The 15968-nt window shown below is 32.1% G+C and overlaps 1 protein-coding gene across 1 annotated transcript; it reads left to right on the forward strand.

Moving 5' to 3' along the window:
• The first annotated feature begins 9413 nt into the window (after window positions 1-9413).
• Window positions 9414-10665, forward strand: LOC146922732 (protein PHOSPHATE-INDUCED 1-like). The gene has a single exon (XM_085715525.1). The coding sequence runs from the start codon at window positions 9519-9521 to the stop codon at window positions 10467-10469; it is 951 nt and encodes a 316-aa protein (XP_085571651.1). The 5' UTR covers window positions 9414-9518; the 3' UTR covers window positions 10470-10665.
• Window positions 10666-15968: the final 5303 nt, after the last annotated feature.

Genomic DNA, 15968 nt, shown 5'->3' on the forward strand with positions numbered 1-15968 from the left:
GCCCTAACACTTACGCTGGACAAAGCACAAACTTTGAGTTTTTATGGCTAAATCTAAAATCAACAAGGATGATTCTATTTGATTACTACCTCTGTCCCGACGCTTTTGAGATTTTTTCCTCATCCCTTTTCACAAGAGATTTTGAATACAAAATAAATGTACAAATTACTCACGGAAGCAAATAAAATATTGAGCATGATCGAATTTACAACATATTTGATCCATCAAGGATATAAATAATTAGGTATTAGAAATGCTGGATGAAGCATTGATGACATCCTTGTCAACAACAACGATATAAAACAGATAGAGAATGTAATCTGAATGAAACACACAATAAAGATTAGCGGCGACTGTCATACCCCAATTTTTGACCTAACATCCTACATTCATACATTGTCTGACCCTGAATAGTCTTTGACTTTTCAAAGGAAATTTCAGCATAAAGGTATCTTAAAATACCTCATGTTTGGTTCCGAGTCGGGCCCTCTTCGCTCTTTATATTTTTATAATTTTAGTTTTGTTTATTTTTTTTATTATTTGTTATTTACTCTTTAATTTCCATCTTTTATTTAATTTTATAATTTTAGTTTTTATTTCCAATTTTTATTTTAGCTTTTAATTAGTCATTTTTCATATTTTATTTTAGTCACTTTTATTTTATTGTCCAAGTAAAAAAAACCAAAGTGTCAATGAGTCCAAAATTAAGTGTCCAGGGGTCCAAAATATTTTTCCTCCAAGTCATGCCATAATCAGTGTAAAGTCAAAACTTTCTTCCCATTTTTTATCAGGAACGTGTTTCATCATCAATACCTCTTCTCACTTTTTTAATTTATTAGTCATTTTTTTTAAACTTTTAGTTTTTATTTTTATCTTTCATTTTTATTCAGTCTTGATTTTTATATTTTTTTATTTTCCATTTTACCATTTTGTTTTTATTTTTTTCGTTTAATTACTTCTTTAGGTTTTTATTAACTTTTTTTAATGAGTCCAAAAATTGTCAAAAAATATAGTGTCAAGGTCCAATTTTTTTTTCTTCTCAAGTGTGCCACCAATCATGCCATTTTTACATGTCAACTCTCCCATTTGAAAAATCATTCAAATCACATTCCAAAACCATCAATCTCATTCAAATCCCCATCAAAGTGCATTAAACCAATTTTCCATTTTTCATCAACCTTAGAACCTATAAATAGAGCTCTCATCCTTCACAATTTCACACACCAAAAAGTTCTCTTGAGTTGTCAAAGAACTTTTCTCTCTTCTCCCTCATTTAGCTTGTGTTGACGAGCTATTCTTTTCTTCTCTCTCTTTTTTCTGTCCCTTCGGAATAAGTCCCTTCGGAATTTTGTCCCTTCGGAAATTTTTGTCCCTTCGGTTGTCCCTTTCTTTTATTTTCTTGCATTTTATTTCTTTTTAGCATTTTATTTTATTTTTATTTAGCATTTTAATTATTGTCATTTATTTTCCAGCAATTAGAATGTATTTAGGTCCAATGTAAATATAAACGAGAAAAGTAAGTGTGTGTGTGTGTGTGTGTGTGTGTGTGTGTGTCTTTTATTTCTTTACTGCTTTATATATATCAAAAAAATACAAAAAAAATAGATTAGGGATTTTGTGGTGACCCAACGTCACTACAAAAATCCACACGCTTTTATTTTTATTGCTCCGTTAGTTTAATTTTCATTTATTATTCTAAAACAACAAAAACATTCAAATAACAAAAATCATAAAAATATTTTCATAATAAACCTTGATTTTCAATCAAGTGATCGTTCTTTTTTATTTTATTTCTTAATCAAACTTCAATCAATTTAATCATACCTTGAGTCCATTTTTCTTTCAATATAAAAAATACAAACCAATTCTCATTTGCCACTTGGCTTTTTCATTTTAAAACCTTTTTCAAAACCAATAAAAAACACAAAACCAATCAAACGTCAATTTCAACCCCGAACTACGAGTTTTTGATCCTTCACGGGTACGTAGGCAAAGGACACTCGTCCTCTCAAATCAATAAAATGTAGATAATTAGGTCTTCCTTTTTTAATCATTTCAAAATTTCATTTTTTTAAAAAAATGCAAGCAAATTTATAGCACAAGAAGTTAAATAAAATCAAGAGGTTCTCGTAGAGTACTACGAATATTTAGGGTGCTAATATCTTCCCTAAATATAACCAACCTCCGGACCCCCCAATTTAAATAAATTTTTTCAAAGTCGTGAAACAAAAAGTGAGTCAAACGCTAACCAAATAGCCTTGATCTCCGAAAAATGACGCGACAGCGACGTATTTGTTTCTTCCTTAACTAATATATTTATGCCTCAAATTCTTTTTAAATAGAGCACGGTGTTAAAACGAATATCTACTCAGACCTAGTGTTGTTACATGTGGACCATATAGATTTTTGAGGGTATATGAAAAAGAACACGTTATGCTTGTTATAATGGGCTCTGTCTACCGTGAGAGACCTTTGTAGGTCTCCTACCCGTGCGCAAGATAGATAAAAAACACTGGCCGTTGGATGATGAAGTTCTAAAGATCTTATTATATGCTATCGGTACCTCTCCATCTCCCTTTCCATATTCTCTCTCCTCTCAACCCAGATCCGAAGCTATCAGATGCACAATACCGAACCACAACAAAATTATCATGATCTAGGCAATGAATACTACTATCCATTGTTACAATGTTTTGATTCTTTAATCTTCATCTCTTCAGATTTGCTCCTTTAAAAGAAAGTATTGTTACAAGTTTAGATTTTAAAAAAATCAGAGAGAAAATTCTCTAACCTCTTCCATTTTCATCCAATATTCTCTAATTAGATTCAATGCCTCTATTCAATATCTGAGCATTACTTTTTTGAGAGAAACGTAAACAATTAATTAAGAGTAGAATGGTGAAGGAAAAAATGGATGTTTACATGACTGGAAAAACTGCATCAAATTTGTTGTTGACTGTTGTTATATGTTACTGTAAATGGATGAAGAATTCATGTTATGTGAATCAAAAATGGATTTAGCTTCTTATTAATTATGTCATGTGTTCTTCTCTGCTATGAATTCAATTTCTTGTTGGGAGTCTGCTAATCTGCCATGAACTTATGTTCTGGGTTCCTTTTTTTTCAATGGAATGAATAGAAAATTAATTGAAAATGGGTTTAGCTTTGTTATAGGAATCGAAAATTGAAATTTAAACCACAGTGTTGCAGGTTTGCGTTGTAATTGAAACCATGTTGTTGTAGATTTGGATGATTGAAATTGGTAAATTGCTGATTTTATGAGGAATAAGAAAACGGTGAAATAGCCAGAAGAAGAATGAATAGAGAGGGGTTTGAGAAGTCTTGTGTGCTGGGTGTTTGTTAAAGTTGATGAGAGGGAGACAAGAAAAATAATCAAGTGTATTTAGTTTAAGGTGTGCTTGATCAATCCAACGGTTTTGAAAGGTCATGCACGGTAGGAGACCTATCAAGGTCTCTCACCGTAGACAGAGCCGTTATAATGTTACAAAATTGTTTTATATGATAAATATATGTTTTAGATTTATATTAATTTAAATATATTTCATAAAAATTTACTTATCTTATAAATTTTCTCCATTGCTCATTGTGTGTGTGTATGTATATGTGTGTGTGTGTGTGTGTGTATATATATATATATATATATATGAAATTCTAGCGTACTTGTTTTATTAGGTTCTGTCAGATGTTTAAACGTTTGTGATGTTCCGATTAATGTTTCAACATCATGCGATAAACAGAAAATAAAACAAGAAATTAAAGTGCAGAACAATAAAGAACACAGGAAGTTTGTTGACCCAGTTCAGCACAACACGCTTACATCTGGGGGCTACCAAGCCAGGAAGGAAATCCACTAGTGTAGTCCTTATTCAATAGCTCTCAGCAAACTCCTCGTTTACACTATATGACCTAGGACCTACCCGTCTAGACTTCAACCTAGGAACTCCTAGATCTGAGATCCCATCTCACTATCCTAATGGTCAGTCACTGCCCCAGTGACCTATCAGACCTCAAACACAATAAAATAGAAGTTACCTTCCAACACAAACAACCAAACCTTGTTTCACAACTTCGGTTTGATGCACAAGAGTATCAATACTCACAAAACTAGTCCTAAACAAGTATCTAAACACGACACTAGCAAGAACACAGTAAAGATCCTAAACCTGCATCACAATCGATACAAGAGTAGAATACATGAAGACTCAAACCCTAAAAATCTAAACTTTTTAGCATGACGGCTTGAATAATCAATTAGGTCTTGAAGTCTTCCTTTTATACTGAAGCAGCTTGGGCTAAATAAATCATTGGGCTTCAGTAAACTTGCAGATCGGTTCAGCAAACCTGCAAAACAAAATCAGAGACAAATCTGGAAAGTCCTAATATGTCGGAACCTATTTAGAAACATTCCAAATCATAACAAATATTTCCTAAAATAAAATATCTATTTTAGAAATATTCCACAACTGATTCTCATAAGATATGCGCGTTACTTGGTCAGTAAGTAAAAGGAAATACGATTTCCTTAATGGATAAACTACGCGCGTACAGATAAGGCAGAACCCAGGCACACTGAACCATGCCAGGATGTTGGAACATTGTATCCAACATCTCATAGAGCTGCCTAACCACATGCTGGAACATTGGTTCCAACTTACAGAACAAGGATATTTGTTTTAGCAATAATGCAGCCAATACAAATACCCAACAATCTCCCCCTTTGGCAAATTTTTGGCTAAAACAAATTAAGCCCAATTCTTATGAAACTGAGGGATACATAAATACCATTCCTCCAAGAGCATGAGCAGGGCGGTTCTGATTCTTAAATTGTTTGCCAGTAGGCTTCAGAACAGCACCCACAGATTTCTTTTTAGTGTTGTTGTTCGAGACAGCAAACACCTCTTCATTCAGTTTTTGTTTTCTTGCCTTTTCTTCAATACGAAGTCGAGTAAACAGACTTTCAAGAGACAACTCCTTAGTCTTATGCCTAAGGGCATTCTTGAAGTCCTTCCAAGCAGGGGGCAGTTTATCAATTATCACAGCAATCTGAAACTGCTCAGGTAATTGAATCCCTTCAACAAAAATCTCATGAGCTATATTCTGAAGCTCCTGAGATTGTATTTCGACAGATTTCTCGTCGTTCATCTTATAGTTTAGGTACCGGCTCACAGCAAATTTCTTTGAGCCAGCCTCTTCAGTGTTATATTTATTCTGAAGAGCATCCCAAACTTCCTTAGCTGTCTTATAAATCAGATGCAGATCATATAGATGATCCGCAAGACAGTTCAAAATGTAATTCTTGCACAGATAATCATCATCTTGCCAGAGGAGTATATCCTTTTCGGCCTGTTTCACCTTTTCAGCATGTTCGGCATTAAGCCTTTCCAACTCAGCATTTGTAGCAGATACAGAAGCATCTGTAGCCGCTGCTGACTTACCGTTATTAGTCGTTTCCATAGGAACTGACATCGATGGTATCACAGGTACGTTGTTCTTCAAGACGTGGGCAACCTTTTTAGTAGTTAGAAAAAACATCATCTTTGTTTGCCAACGCTTGAAGTTACTACCGTGAAACTTAAACGGTTTGTTGAAATCGACAGCTGTTCCGGATACAGTAATTTCGTTGTTGGTACTCATGGTTTTAGAAACGTCTTAAAATTGTTGTTTTTCGTTTTAAAATATACCGAACGAAATTACTGGGTGAGTCACGACCAGGTCGCTTTCTTTAAGACGTTTCGCGGCACTACCCTAGTTTGTGCAAGGTAGACTAACAACCACGCCGTCTCCAGGATAAAACAGCCCAGATCACTGTTACGAGTATATACTGCACAGTATATAGTCGCTCGAGAATTACACCTCAAAATATGGTTCAATCGTTTGATCGAAGCCACTCGATACGGTACGTGACCGCTCTATTCGAAACCGTATGGTTCAATCGTTCGATCGAAGCCACTCGATACGGTACGTAACCGCTCTATTCAAAACCGACGGGACAGAAAGGAGTAGAAGCAGAAGAACGATTTGTTAAAATCGAAAGGGAGAAGAGAGAAAACCGCACAGGAAGCATCAACTGTGAGATTTTGGTGTACAGAATGAATGGGGCGAGCTCTCCTTTTATAGGGAGAGTTTGTAACAAAAAACGAGTGACTTGGGGATTAAGTCTGCTTAATCCTTAAGCAAACGCGTTTTGTTCCTTAATTGGATATATCCGGAAGTTTCTGGATACGCATTTTGGATCGTAACAAATTTATTTGTTACGCGTAGCGCTTACGGATAATGATTAAATTAATTAATTAATTAATTTAACATTTTCAAGTAACAAAAAATATATATTATTTTTTTAACCCGCGACCCAAGCCCGACCCGACCGGTCGGACGGCGGCGTCGTCGTCGCGCGTGTGATATATATATTTTGTAAGCGTTCACCCGTTCACAAAATTGGGTACCCCAAGGGCACACCCTTGGAGGTCACTTTGCCCATATATAAACACTTACTAGTTGGGGTGACCCTCCAATGTGGGACATTTTTAAGTCACACCCACACACTAGTTCTTTCATAGTGTTTTTCTTTCCAATTTTCTTCACTAGAATGACTAGTGTTCCAACAATATTATTATGTCCTCCATACATGCAACACATCTACAGACTTAGCACATGGCATACTCTATCCATCTCGACGAAAGACACATTCACACAAATCAAATGTTATTGAATGAAGCAAAAATGTCATAATTTTACCATTATAGTCTTAATATATACTGATGCATTATAAATAGAAAGTGAAGAAAAAAAAATAGAACGTGAAAAATCTTGAGTCGAGAGTTATGATAAGATTTGAATCAAGCTTATAGTTTGGCAAGTTGACTATGAATGTGACTAATACACCGTTCAATTCCAAATCAAACTACTTAATATTATTATAATTTTTTCCTTTTTTTAGTATTAAATTTAATTTTAAAAGAAAGGGTTGGGAGTGTTGAAACACATAGCATAAATTAAATGGTAAAATTGAATAAGTGATAGTTAATATTATACTGAAAATTGAAGTAATACTCGATTTTAGATAAACTTCTTTGGCAAATGTCCCACTCATAATGTGACACAATGAGTATTTTGAATTATTAAATAATTCAATTTCTTGATGAAATCATTGTAAGATCGTGTAAACTAATTTCATATTTCGTAAAACAACCCTTAAAATGTTGCTAAAAAGGTAAATTTGTATGGATAATTGGCGTTAATTTCATAATTCCAGCTTCAACTAATGCATATGCAATGGTATGTTATCACGGTAAAATAATAATTTTTTGTCTATGTTTTCTCTTTTTCTTCTGTTTTTATATAACAAAGGTTGTCTTTTCTTGTCAAAAAATATAACAAAGATTGTCTTTAAATTTTTTATGTTAAGGGTTTAGTTTAAAATTATAATCTTTATCATCATTGTCAATATATATTAATTTTTTATCAAGTAGGTTAGTAGTTAGAATTTCACCTTTAAAATGAATAAGTCGTGAATCTGAAATTCACATCTGAACCCTAAATTTATAATCTAATGTCTCTATCAAATGAGTTATTCTCACGAAGACTCTTTATTGTCAATATTACTCACAAAACATTTCATCATAGTTGATCCATAATAGAATCCTCGCAATTACTGACCATATTCAATATAAAATTACTACTAAAAAGAAGTGGTGAATTCACAAACACCCTTTCATTTCGGAACCTGTAGATCAACAAACTAATGTCATGTTAGAGTCGAACTTGACGATGGATACGTCACCTATTACAACTCAATAATCTTTCGTGACAGTTCAATAAACAGATACAAATGCTACTCTTGGGCATTCTGAGGCGTCAATTGATCCGATTCTACGAAAGGAAATTGATCTTGTTCAATATTTGTTGATTCAAAGAAAAATGTTGAGGTACCATATATGCCTTATCTTACAAAAAGTCAGAAAGAAGAAAATTAGCAAGGCAACATATCACACCCGATCTTTGAGTCCCCCTATAGAACAGAAGGGTGGTTGAGCAACCTCTTTTTTCTTTAGGGCCATTTTTTTCTTACTTCGTTTTGTTTTTCTTGTTTTTTGCTTTTATTTTCTTTCGGGATTGTTTTGAGGATTTTGGTTTGGCCCCCCTCTTGTATAGTTTCTCCCTTTTTTTATTTATATTATGACGGTGTTAAGATTGTTCAAACTCTCATTGTTATTTTAACTCACTCTATCTTATAGAAAAAAAAATACATTTACACTTTGAAAGACTATATCTATGTGTTTGTGTCTTGTTAGACTTTGTAGATCTCTTGTTATTTGTTAATAACTTGATAATTTTAATTTGTTTGTATATTTATGTTATTTTTGGAGTAAATTTAATTTGAAAATTTTAATTTATGTTGTTTGATAATTTTAATTTGTCTGTAAATTTGTTTGTCCCTTAATACAAGATTATCTATAAATTTTGGAGTAATAGTCATTTTGGTCTCTGAATGTGTTATGAATAGTCACAATAGTCCCTAAATGTATAAAAGTTTCAAAATAGTCCTTCATGTTAAAATACTTCATTAATATTGTCATATTACTCTGGCAATATACTTACTTATTGTCATCTCAGTCCTTATAAGTACTTAATTATTGTCATTTTAATCCTTATGTGAAAAGAGTTATCGTGAACATTGGGAGATTATTTTAGCGCCAGAGACCATTTTGAGTAACAAAGTGCACAATCAGAGACTATTTTAAAATTTTGATACATTAAAGGATTATGACTATTCATTACACATTCAAGAACCAAAGTGATTATTATCCCATATATTTTTAAATACATTGATTATTTTTTTCAAGGACCAAAGTGATTATTATCCCATATATTTTTAAATACATTGATTATTTTTTTCTAAATATCTATTATTAATACTACCAATTTATCATAGAATATAAAAAATATAGTAACATTGAAAATATTTATACAAAAAGATATTTAATAATAGTTAAGAGACATTTGGAACAAATTTATTATTTCTTACAACTTTTCTTTGCTTGATTTTCATAAGACATGGATAGAATAAAAGTGATTGATCATCAATCACGCATAAGAAAAGTTGTTACGCTCTTCGGTGGACAATGGACCCAAAAGCTAGGGGCATGCCTTGTACAACAAAAAGGATACACAACTTTGTCGTTATGGTTAATAGCTTTTTTTTTTTTGAGGGAAACGTTATGGTTAATAGCTGTGATGTTATTGTCCGAAATCTATGAATTCATGCAAACTGGAATAATAAAATAACAACGCGTAATCTAGCTGGCACATCGACACCACTCACCCTCCTACATAATTTGACTTCAACTATATAATATACCTTTCTATTTTACACGTTAATTCCTTTTCAATACACTTCCAACTATATATACCTACAACCCCATCTTATATTTCCATCACCTCACAACATTTCCACATTCCTTCTACTTCATACTTTGTTCTATCTCAAATATCCCAAAATGGCATCTTTTAAGTTAAGTGTAATCTTCACTCTTTTTCTCACAATTTCACTGCTTCATTTAATCTCAGCTGCTAGAAAACTCACCGAATCGGACCAACAACTTAAATTTCAATACCACAAAGGCCCTCTTCTCACTGGCAAAATCTCAGTCAACCTCATTTGGTATGGAAAATTCAAACCATCCCAAAGAGCTATCATAACTGATTTCATAACCTCCCTCTCTTCTCCTAAACGAGGAACAACCACGTCACAACCATCAGTTGCCACGTGGTGGAAATCAACTGAAAAATATTACCAGCTCACCAACAATAAAAAGTCAGCTAAACTAGCTCTCTCACTAGGTGCTCAAATTCTCGATGAGGATTACTCTTTAGGAAAATCTCTCACAACTAACCAAATCCTTAAACTCGCATCAAAAGGACAACAGAAAAACGCCATCAACGTTGTTCTAACAGCTGCTGATGTGTTAGTTGACGGTTTTTGTTCAAGTAGGTGTGGAACCCACGGTTCTTCTTATGGTGCACGCGTGAATGGAAAGCAACATAAATTCGCATACATTTGGGTTGGAAATTCAGAGACACAATGTGCTGGTCAATGCGCATGGCCATTTCACCAACCAATTTATGGTCCACAAAGTGCACCTTTGGTTGCACCAAATAACGATGTGGGTCTTGACGGAATGGTTATAAATGTTGCTAGTCTTTTAGCTGGGACTGTAACCAATCCTTTTGGTGATGGTTATTTTCAAGGACCAAAAGAAGCTCCTTTGGAAGCTGCTTCGGCTTGTACTGGTGTTTATGCTAAAGGAGCTTATCCTGGATATGTTGGGGACCTTTTGGTGGACAAAACAAGTGGTGCTAGCTACAATGCAAATGGTGATAATGGAAGGAAGTATTTGTTGCCTGCGATTGTTGATCCAAAAACCTCAGTTTGTTCTACGTTGGTATGATGAAACTAAACAAAAGAATGTGACGTCTCTTCGTGGTTCCACATGAGATAAAATCTTGAAATGTGTTTAGTTAGTTGGTAGACAAAAAGATATTCTTTTATTTGATTTGTTCATTCAATTAATTTGTTATATAATAATTTGTCAAACTTATAGAACTATGGAATTATGGAATTGGTTATATAGGAGTATTCATTAATACTCTCTCTCTCTCTCTCTCTCTCTCTCTCTCTCTCTCTCTCTCTCTCTCTCTCTCTCTCTCTCTCTCTCTCTCTCTCTCTCACTTATCATCATGACCTTATTCGTCTGTGACATTCCACGCTTTTTCTTTTCTCCAAACTCTTCACATCTTTGTTTCAATATCTTATGTAGATGAGTTGGATTATTAGTATTTTCAATATTTTTTTTTGGCTTGGTTATGCATGTCATAAATCATATATGTTTGTTGCAATTATTAACATCTATAGAAAACATAAGAAGTCATTCTAGGGGAAATTAGATGATAAAGTTGAAAAAAAAATGTATCACTGTAGTCTATACTCTATAGTAGGAAATGCATTATATTCAAAGGGGTCATGTTTGTGGTGAAATCCCATTCGAAGGTCATTGCATTTGATTAGGAAAGCTATTTTTCTTACTTTCATTTTTTTTCTCTTGAAAGACCGTGAAAATACTAAAATACCTCGCGCAGCAATTAATTGTTGCTCGCTATACAATAGCATTAGCCAAGCGGCACTTTGTCTAATAATTGATTGATTTGCAGCACTAATTTTATGTTACCAATATCAATATTTTTAAAAACAATGATGTTTTTGTTTGCCTATTTTAAAAATTGACTTTTTGTTTCTCTAATTTATTATTTTGAAATTTTGGTCTCTCGTTTCATTTTCAAATAATTTTTTATAATGTTGTCTATTCATTTATGATATGACAATGCTTATTAGACCATACTAAATAGAGCATTCCTTCACAAAAAAAAATAGAGCATATTATCAAAAACTAGAAGATGGACCAAAATTTGTTGAATAGAAAATTAGTAAATTGATTTTTAAAATAGTAGAATCAAGACTTTTTTTTTTATTGAAAATAAGGGATCAAAAGTGTGTTTAAGCCTATATTCTATTACAAAATATTTTGACACAAAATCAAATTTAAAATATTCTCATATTTGGTTATGAAATATAGTTTGATGCAAAATTATATTTAAAATCTTCTTATATTTTGTTAAAAAATATTTTAATACAAAAAATATAAACAATAATATTGATAACATTAAAAAAATATTGATAACAACTTTTTATGCAATAAATACAAACCCATAATAGTCTAAATATTGATAACATTTTTTATGCAATAAATAAAAAACTATATGCGTCTAAAAAATTATAATTTTAGAGTGATGTTTCAATTTGACCCTTCACAAAATTTCTTATGACCAAATTTAGTCTCCGACTCATTATAACATAGAGATTAATTTATCCCTAATATAAAAATATAAAGGAGTAATTACCTCATGTACATTGTGAAGGATCAAATTGGATATTGATTCATAATTTGAAAAGCAGTCAATTGTTTGCTTTGTGACAGCTTTTTTCCAAACAAATCAATTATTAGGAGGACAGAGGGAGTATTCATAGACTAAATAAGTGAATATAGTCTCTTTTAAAAAAAGGGTTAAATATGTTTTTGGTCCCTATAAAAGGGCGACCTTCTAAGTTTAGTCCTTACTTAATTTTAATAGCTTTTTTAATCCCTACAAAAAAAAATACTTATAATTTTAGTCCCTGCTAAAATAAATTTTGTTTAATTATCCTTAAACTCTTAAATTTTTTAACAATTCTTTTTATACAAGTTTAGAACACTATGAAAGGTTCATTTACTAAAACCTATAATTTTTTAACATGAAATAAATTAAATATGAATTTTTTAAAACGACAAAAGTTTAAGATATAAGTAACAAAAATATGGACGTAGAAATCAAATTTTTGCGATATTTTTTTCAAAAGACCTTTTAATAAAGTTCTTAACACGCCTATAAAAAATTGTTGAAAAACTTAAGAGTTTAAGCATAAATTAAACAAATTTGGATTGTGTAAGGACTAATATTGAGTGCAGAAATTTTTTGTAGGGATTAAAAATGCTATTAAAATTAAGTAAGGACTAAACTTACAAGGTCGCAATTTTGTAGGGACCAAAAACATAATTAACCCTAAAAAAAAAAAAATATTCAATCCTTGCTGGTAGAATTACAAAGTTGAATTTGGTGTTGGAGGAATGATATTTGTAGAAGTAATTTTAAACAAATTTTGTGATTATTTTTTTTCCGATTTCTGCTCTCCCCCTGCACTTTTCGCTCGCAACCTGCAGCCTTGCCGAAAATGCCCCTGCGTTAGTTAACTAACTCCGTGTGACTTAAGTCACGCAAGTGAAAAACACCGCGTGAGTCACGCTGGTTTTTAGTGCAATTTTCCTTCTCTTCTTCTTCTTATTTCTTCAACGATCAAAGCTTCTTTTCCCTAGATTCTCTATATCTTCTTTCGTTTCCTTTCCACAATAATTTACCCTTCTCTCTATTATAGATTCAATTTCACTACAACAACACTAAAGCTTTACAGTAACATAAACATATATTAATCAATGCACTAAAATAAAATTAAATTGAATTAATGCTCATTCACGTTAATTAGAACCTTAATTTGAGATTTTATGATTCTGAATTCTTTTTAAGGTAACATAAACATCTGGCTTTCGATTCTGGATTTGGCAATATTATTGTTTACGGCGGCTATGTAAACTCGGAAGGGAAGAAATGATTCTAGAAAGTGTTAAATGGTTTTCGATTGCGACGGCGTAATGAACTGGTAGTGAAAATGGTATATGAGGAAGAAGAGAATCCGAGTGTTGAAGGAAGAAGAAGAAGAGAAGGAAAATTGCAGTGAAAATCCAGTGTGAGTTTTAACACCTGCATGACTTAACTCACACAGGGATAAGTAAAATTGTCAATTCAGCTGGGCGCGAGCGAAAAGTGCAAATGGAAGAGAAGAAATCTTTTTTTCTCATTTTTTATTGAACAATAACAATAGAGAGAGAAAGAAAGAGAGAAAATAAAATACAATAAAAAATATAAGAGTTATCACAAAAATTATTTAAAAAAGATTGTTCAAATATTATTTCTCTTTGATTTTGCGCAATGACAACCCATCCTTGTCACAATTAACCTTCCATGTTTGATTTGAACGACAACACAGTTACACAAACTCCTAACATTGCTTCATATTAATTCGTTTTTCACCGACCATCGATCCATGTGAGTAATTATCATACTTTTCCTGCCTCCTGTTTTGTTTCGGTGTACCGACTTTGCCAACCTATGTCCACTACTAGACACTAACCATTAAGTCTGCATTTACCAACCACACTCTCAATGCCCTAACACTTACGCTGGACAAAGCACAAACTTTGAGTTTTTATGGCTAAATCTAAAATCAACAAGGATGATTCTATTTGATTACTACCTCTGTCCCGACGCTTTTGAGATTTTTTCCTCATCCCTTTTCACAAGAGATTTTGAATACAAAATAAATGTACAAATTACTCACGGAAGCAAATAAAATATTGAGCATGATCGAATTTACAACATATTTGATCCATCAAGGATATAAATAATTAGGTATTAGAAATGCTGGATGAAGCATTGATGACATCCTTGTCAACAACAACGATATAAAACAGATAGAGAATGTAATCTGAATGAAACACACAATAAAGATTAGCGGCGACTGTCATACCCCAATTTTTGACCTAACATCCTACATTCATACATTGTCTGACCCTGAATAGTCTTTGACTTTTCAAAGGAAATTTCAGCATAAAGGTATCTTAAAATACCTCATGTTTGGTTCCGAGTCGGGCCCTCTTCGCTCTTTATATTTTTATAATTTTAGTTTTGTTTATTTTTTTTATTATTTGTTATTTACTCTTTAATTTCCATCTTTTATTTAATTTTATAATTTTAGTTTTTATTTCCAATTTTTATTTTAGCTTTTAATTAGTCATTTTTCATATTTTATTTTAGTCACTTTTATTTTATTGTCCAAGTAAAAAAAACCAAAGTGTCAATGAGTCCAAAATTAAGTGTCCAGGGGTCCAAAATATTTTTCCTCCAAGTCATGCCATAATCAGTGTAAAGTCAAAACTTTCTTCCCATTTTTTATCAGGAACGTGTTTCATCATCAATACCTCTTCTCACTTTTTTAATTTATTAGTCATTTTTTTTAAACTTTTAGTTTTTATTTTTATCTTTCATTTTTATTCAGTCTTGATTTTTATATTTTTTTATTTTCCATTTTACCATTTTGTTTTTATTTTTTTCGTTTAATTACTTCTTTAGGTTTTTATTAACTTTTTTTAATGAGTCCAAAAATTGTCAAAAAATATAGTGTCAAGGTCCAATTTTTTTTTCTTCTCAAGTGTGCCACCAATCATGCCATTTTTACATGTCAACTCTCCCATTTGAAAAATCATTCAAATCACATTCCAAAACCATCAATCTCATTCAAATCCCCATCAAAGTGCATTAAACCAATTTTCCATTTTTCATCAACCTTAGAACCTATAAATAGAGCTCTCATCCTTCACAATTTCACACACCAAAAAGTTCTCTTGAGTTGTCAAAGAACTTTTCTCTCTTCTCCCTCATTTAGCTTGTGTTGACGAGCTATTCTTTTCTTCTCCCTCTTTTTTCTGTCCCTTCGGAATAAGTCCCTTCGGAATTTTGTCCCTTCGGAAATTTTTGTCCCTTCGGTTGTCCCTTTCTTTTATTTTCTTGCATTTTATTTCTTTTTAGCATTTTATTTTATTTTTATTTAGCATTTTAATTATTGTCATTTATTTTCCAGCAATTAGAATGTATTTAGGTCCAATGTAAATATAAACGAGAAAAGTAAGTGTGTGTGTGTGTGTGTGTGTGTGTGTGTGTGTGTGTGTGTGTGTGTGTGTGTGTGTGTGTGTGTGTGTGTGTGTGTGTCTTTTATTTCTTTACTGCTTTATATATATCAAAAAAATACAAAAAAAATAGATTAGGGATTTTGTGGTGACCCAACGTCACTACAAAAATCCACACGCTTTTATTTTTATTGCTCCGTTAGTTTAATTTTCATTTATTATTCTAAAACAACAAAAACATTCAAATAACAAAAATCATAAAAATATTTTCATAATAAACCTTGATTTTCAATCAAGTGATCGTTCTTTTTTATTTTATTTCTTAATCAAACTTCAATCAATTTAATCATACCTTGAGTCCATTTTTCTTTCAATATAAAAAATACAAACCAATTCTCATTTGCCACTTGGCTTTTTCATTTTAAAACCTTTTTCAAAACCAATAAAAAACACAAAACCAATCAAACGTCAATTTCAACCCCGAACTACGAGTTTTTGATCCTTCACGGGTACGTAGGCAAAGGACACTCGTCCTCTCAAATCAATAAAATGTAGATA

Source organism: Medicago sativa, chromosome 5 (genome assembly GCF_051527215.1).
Source record: "Medicago sativa cultivar Bolivia chromosome 5, Bolivia_mono, whole genome shotgun sequence".
NCBI lineage: Eukaryota > Viridiplantae > Streptophyta > Magnoliopsida > Fabales > Fabaceae > Medicago > Medicago sativa.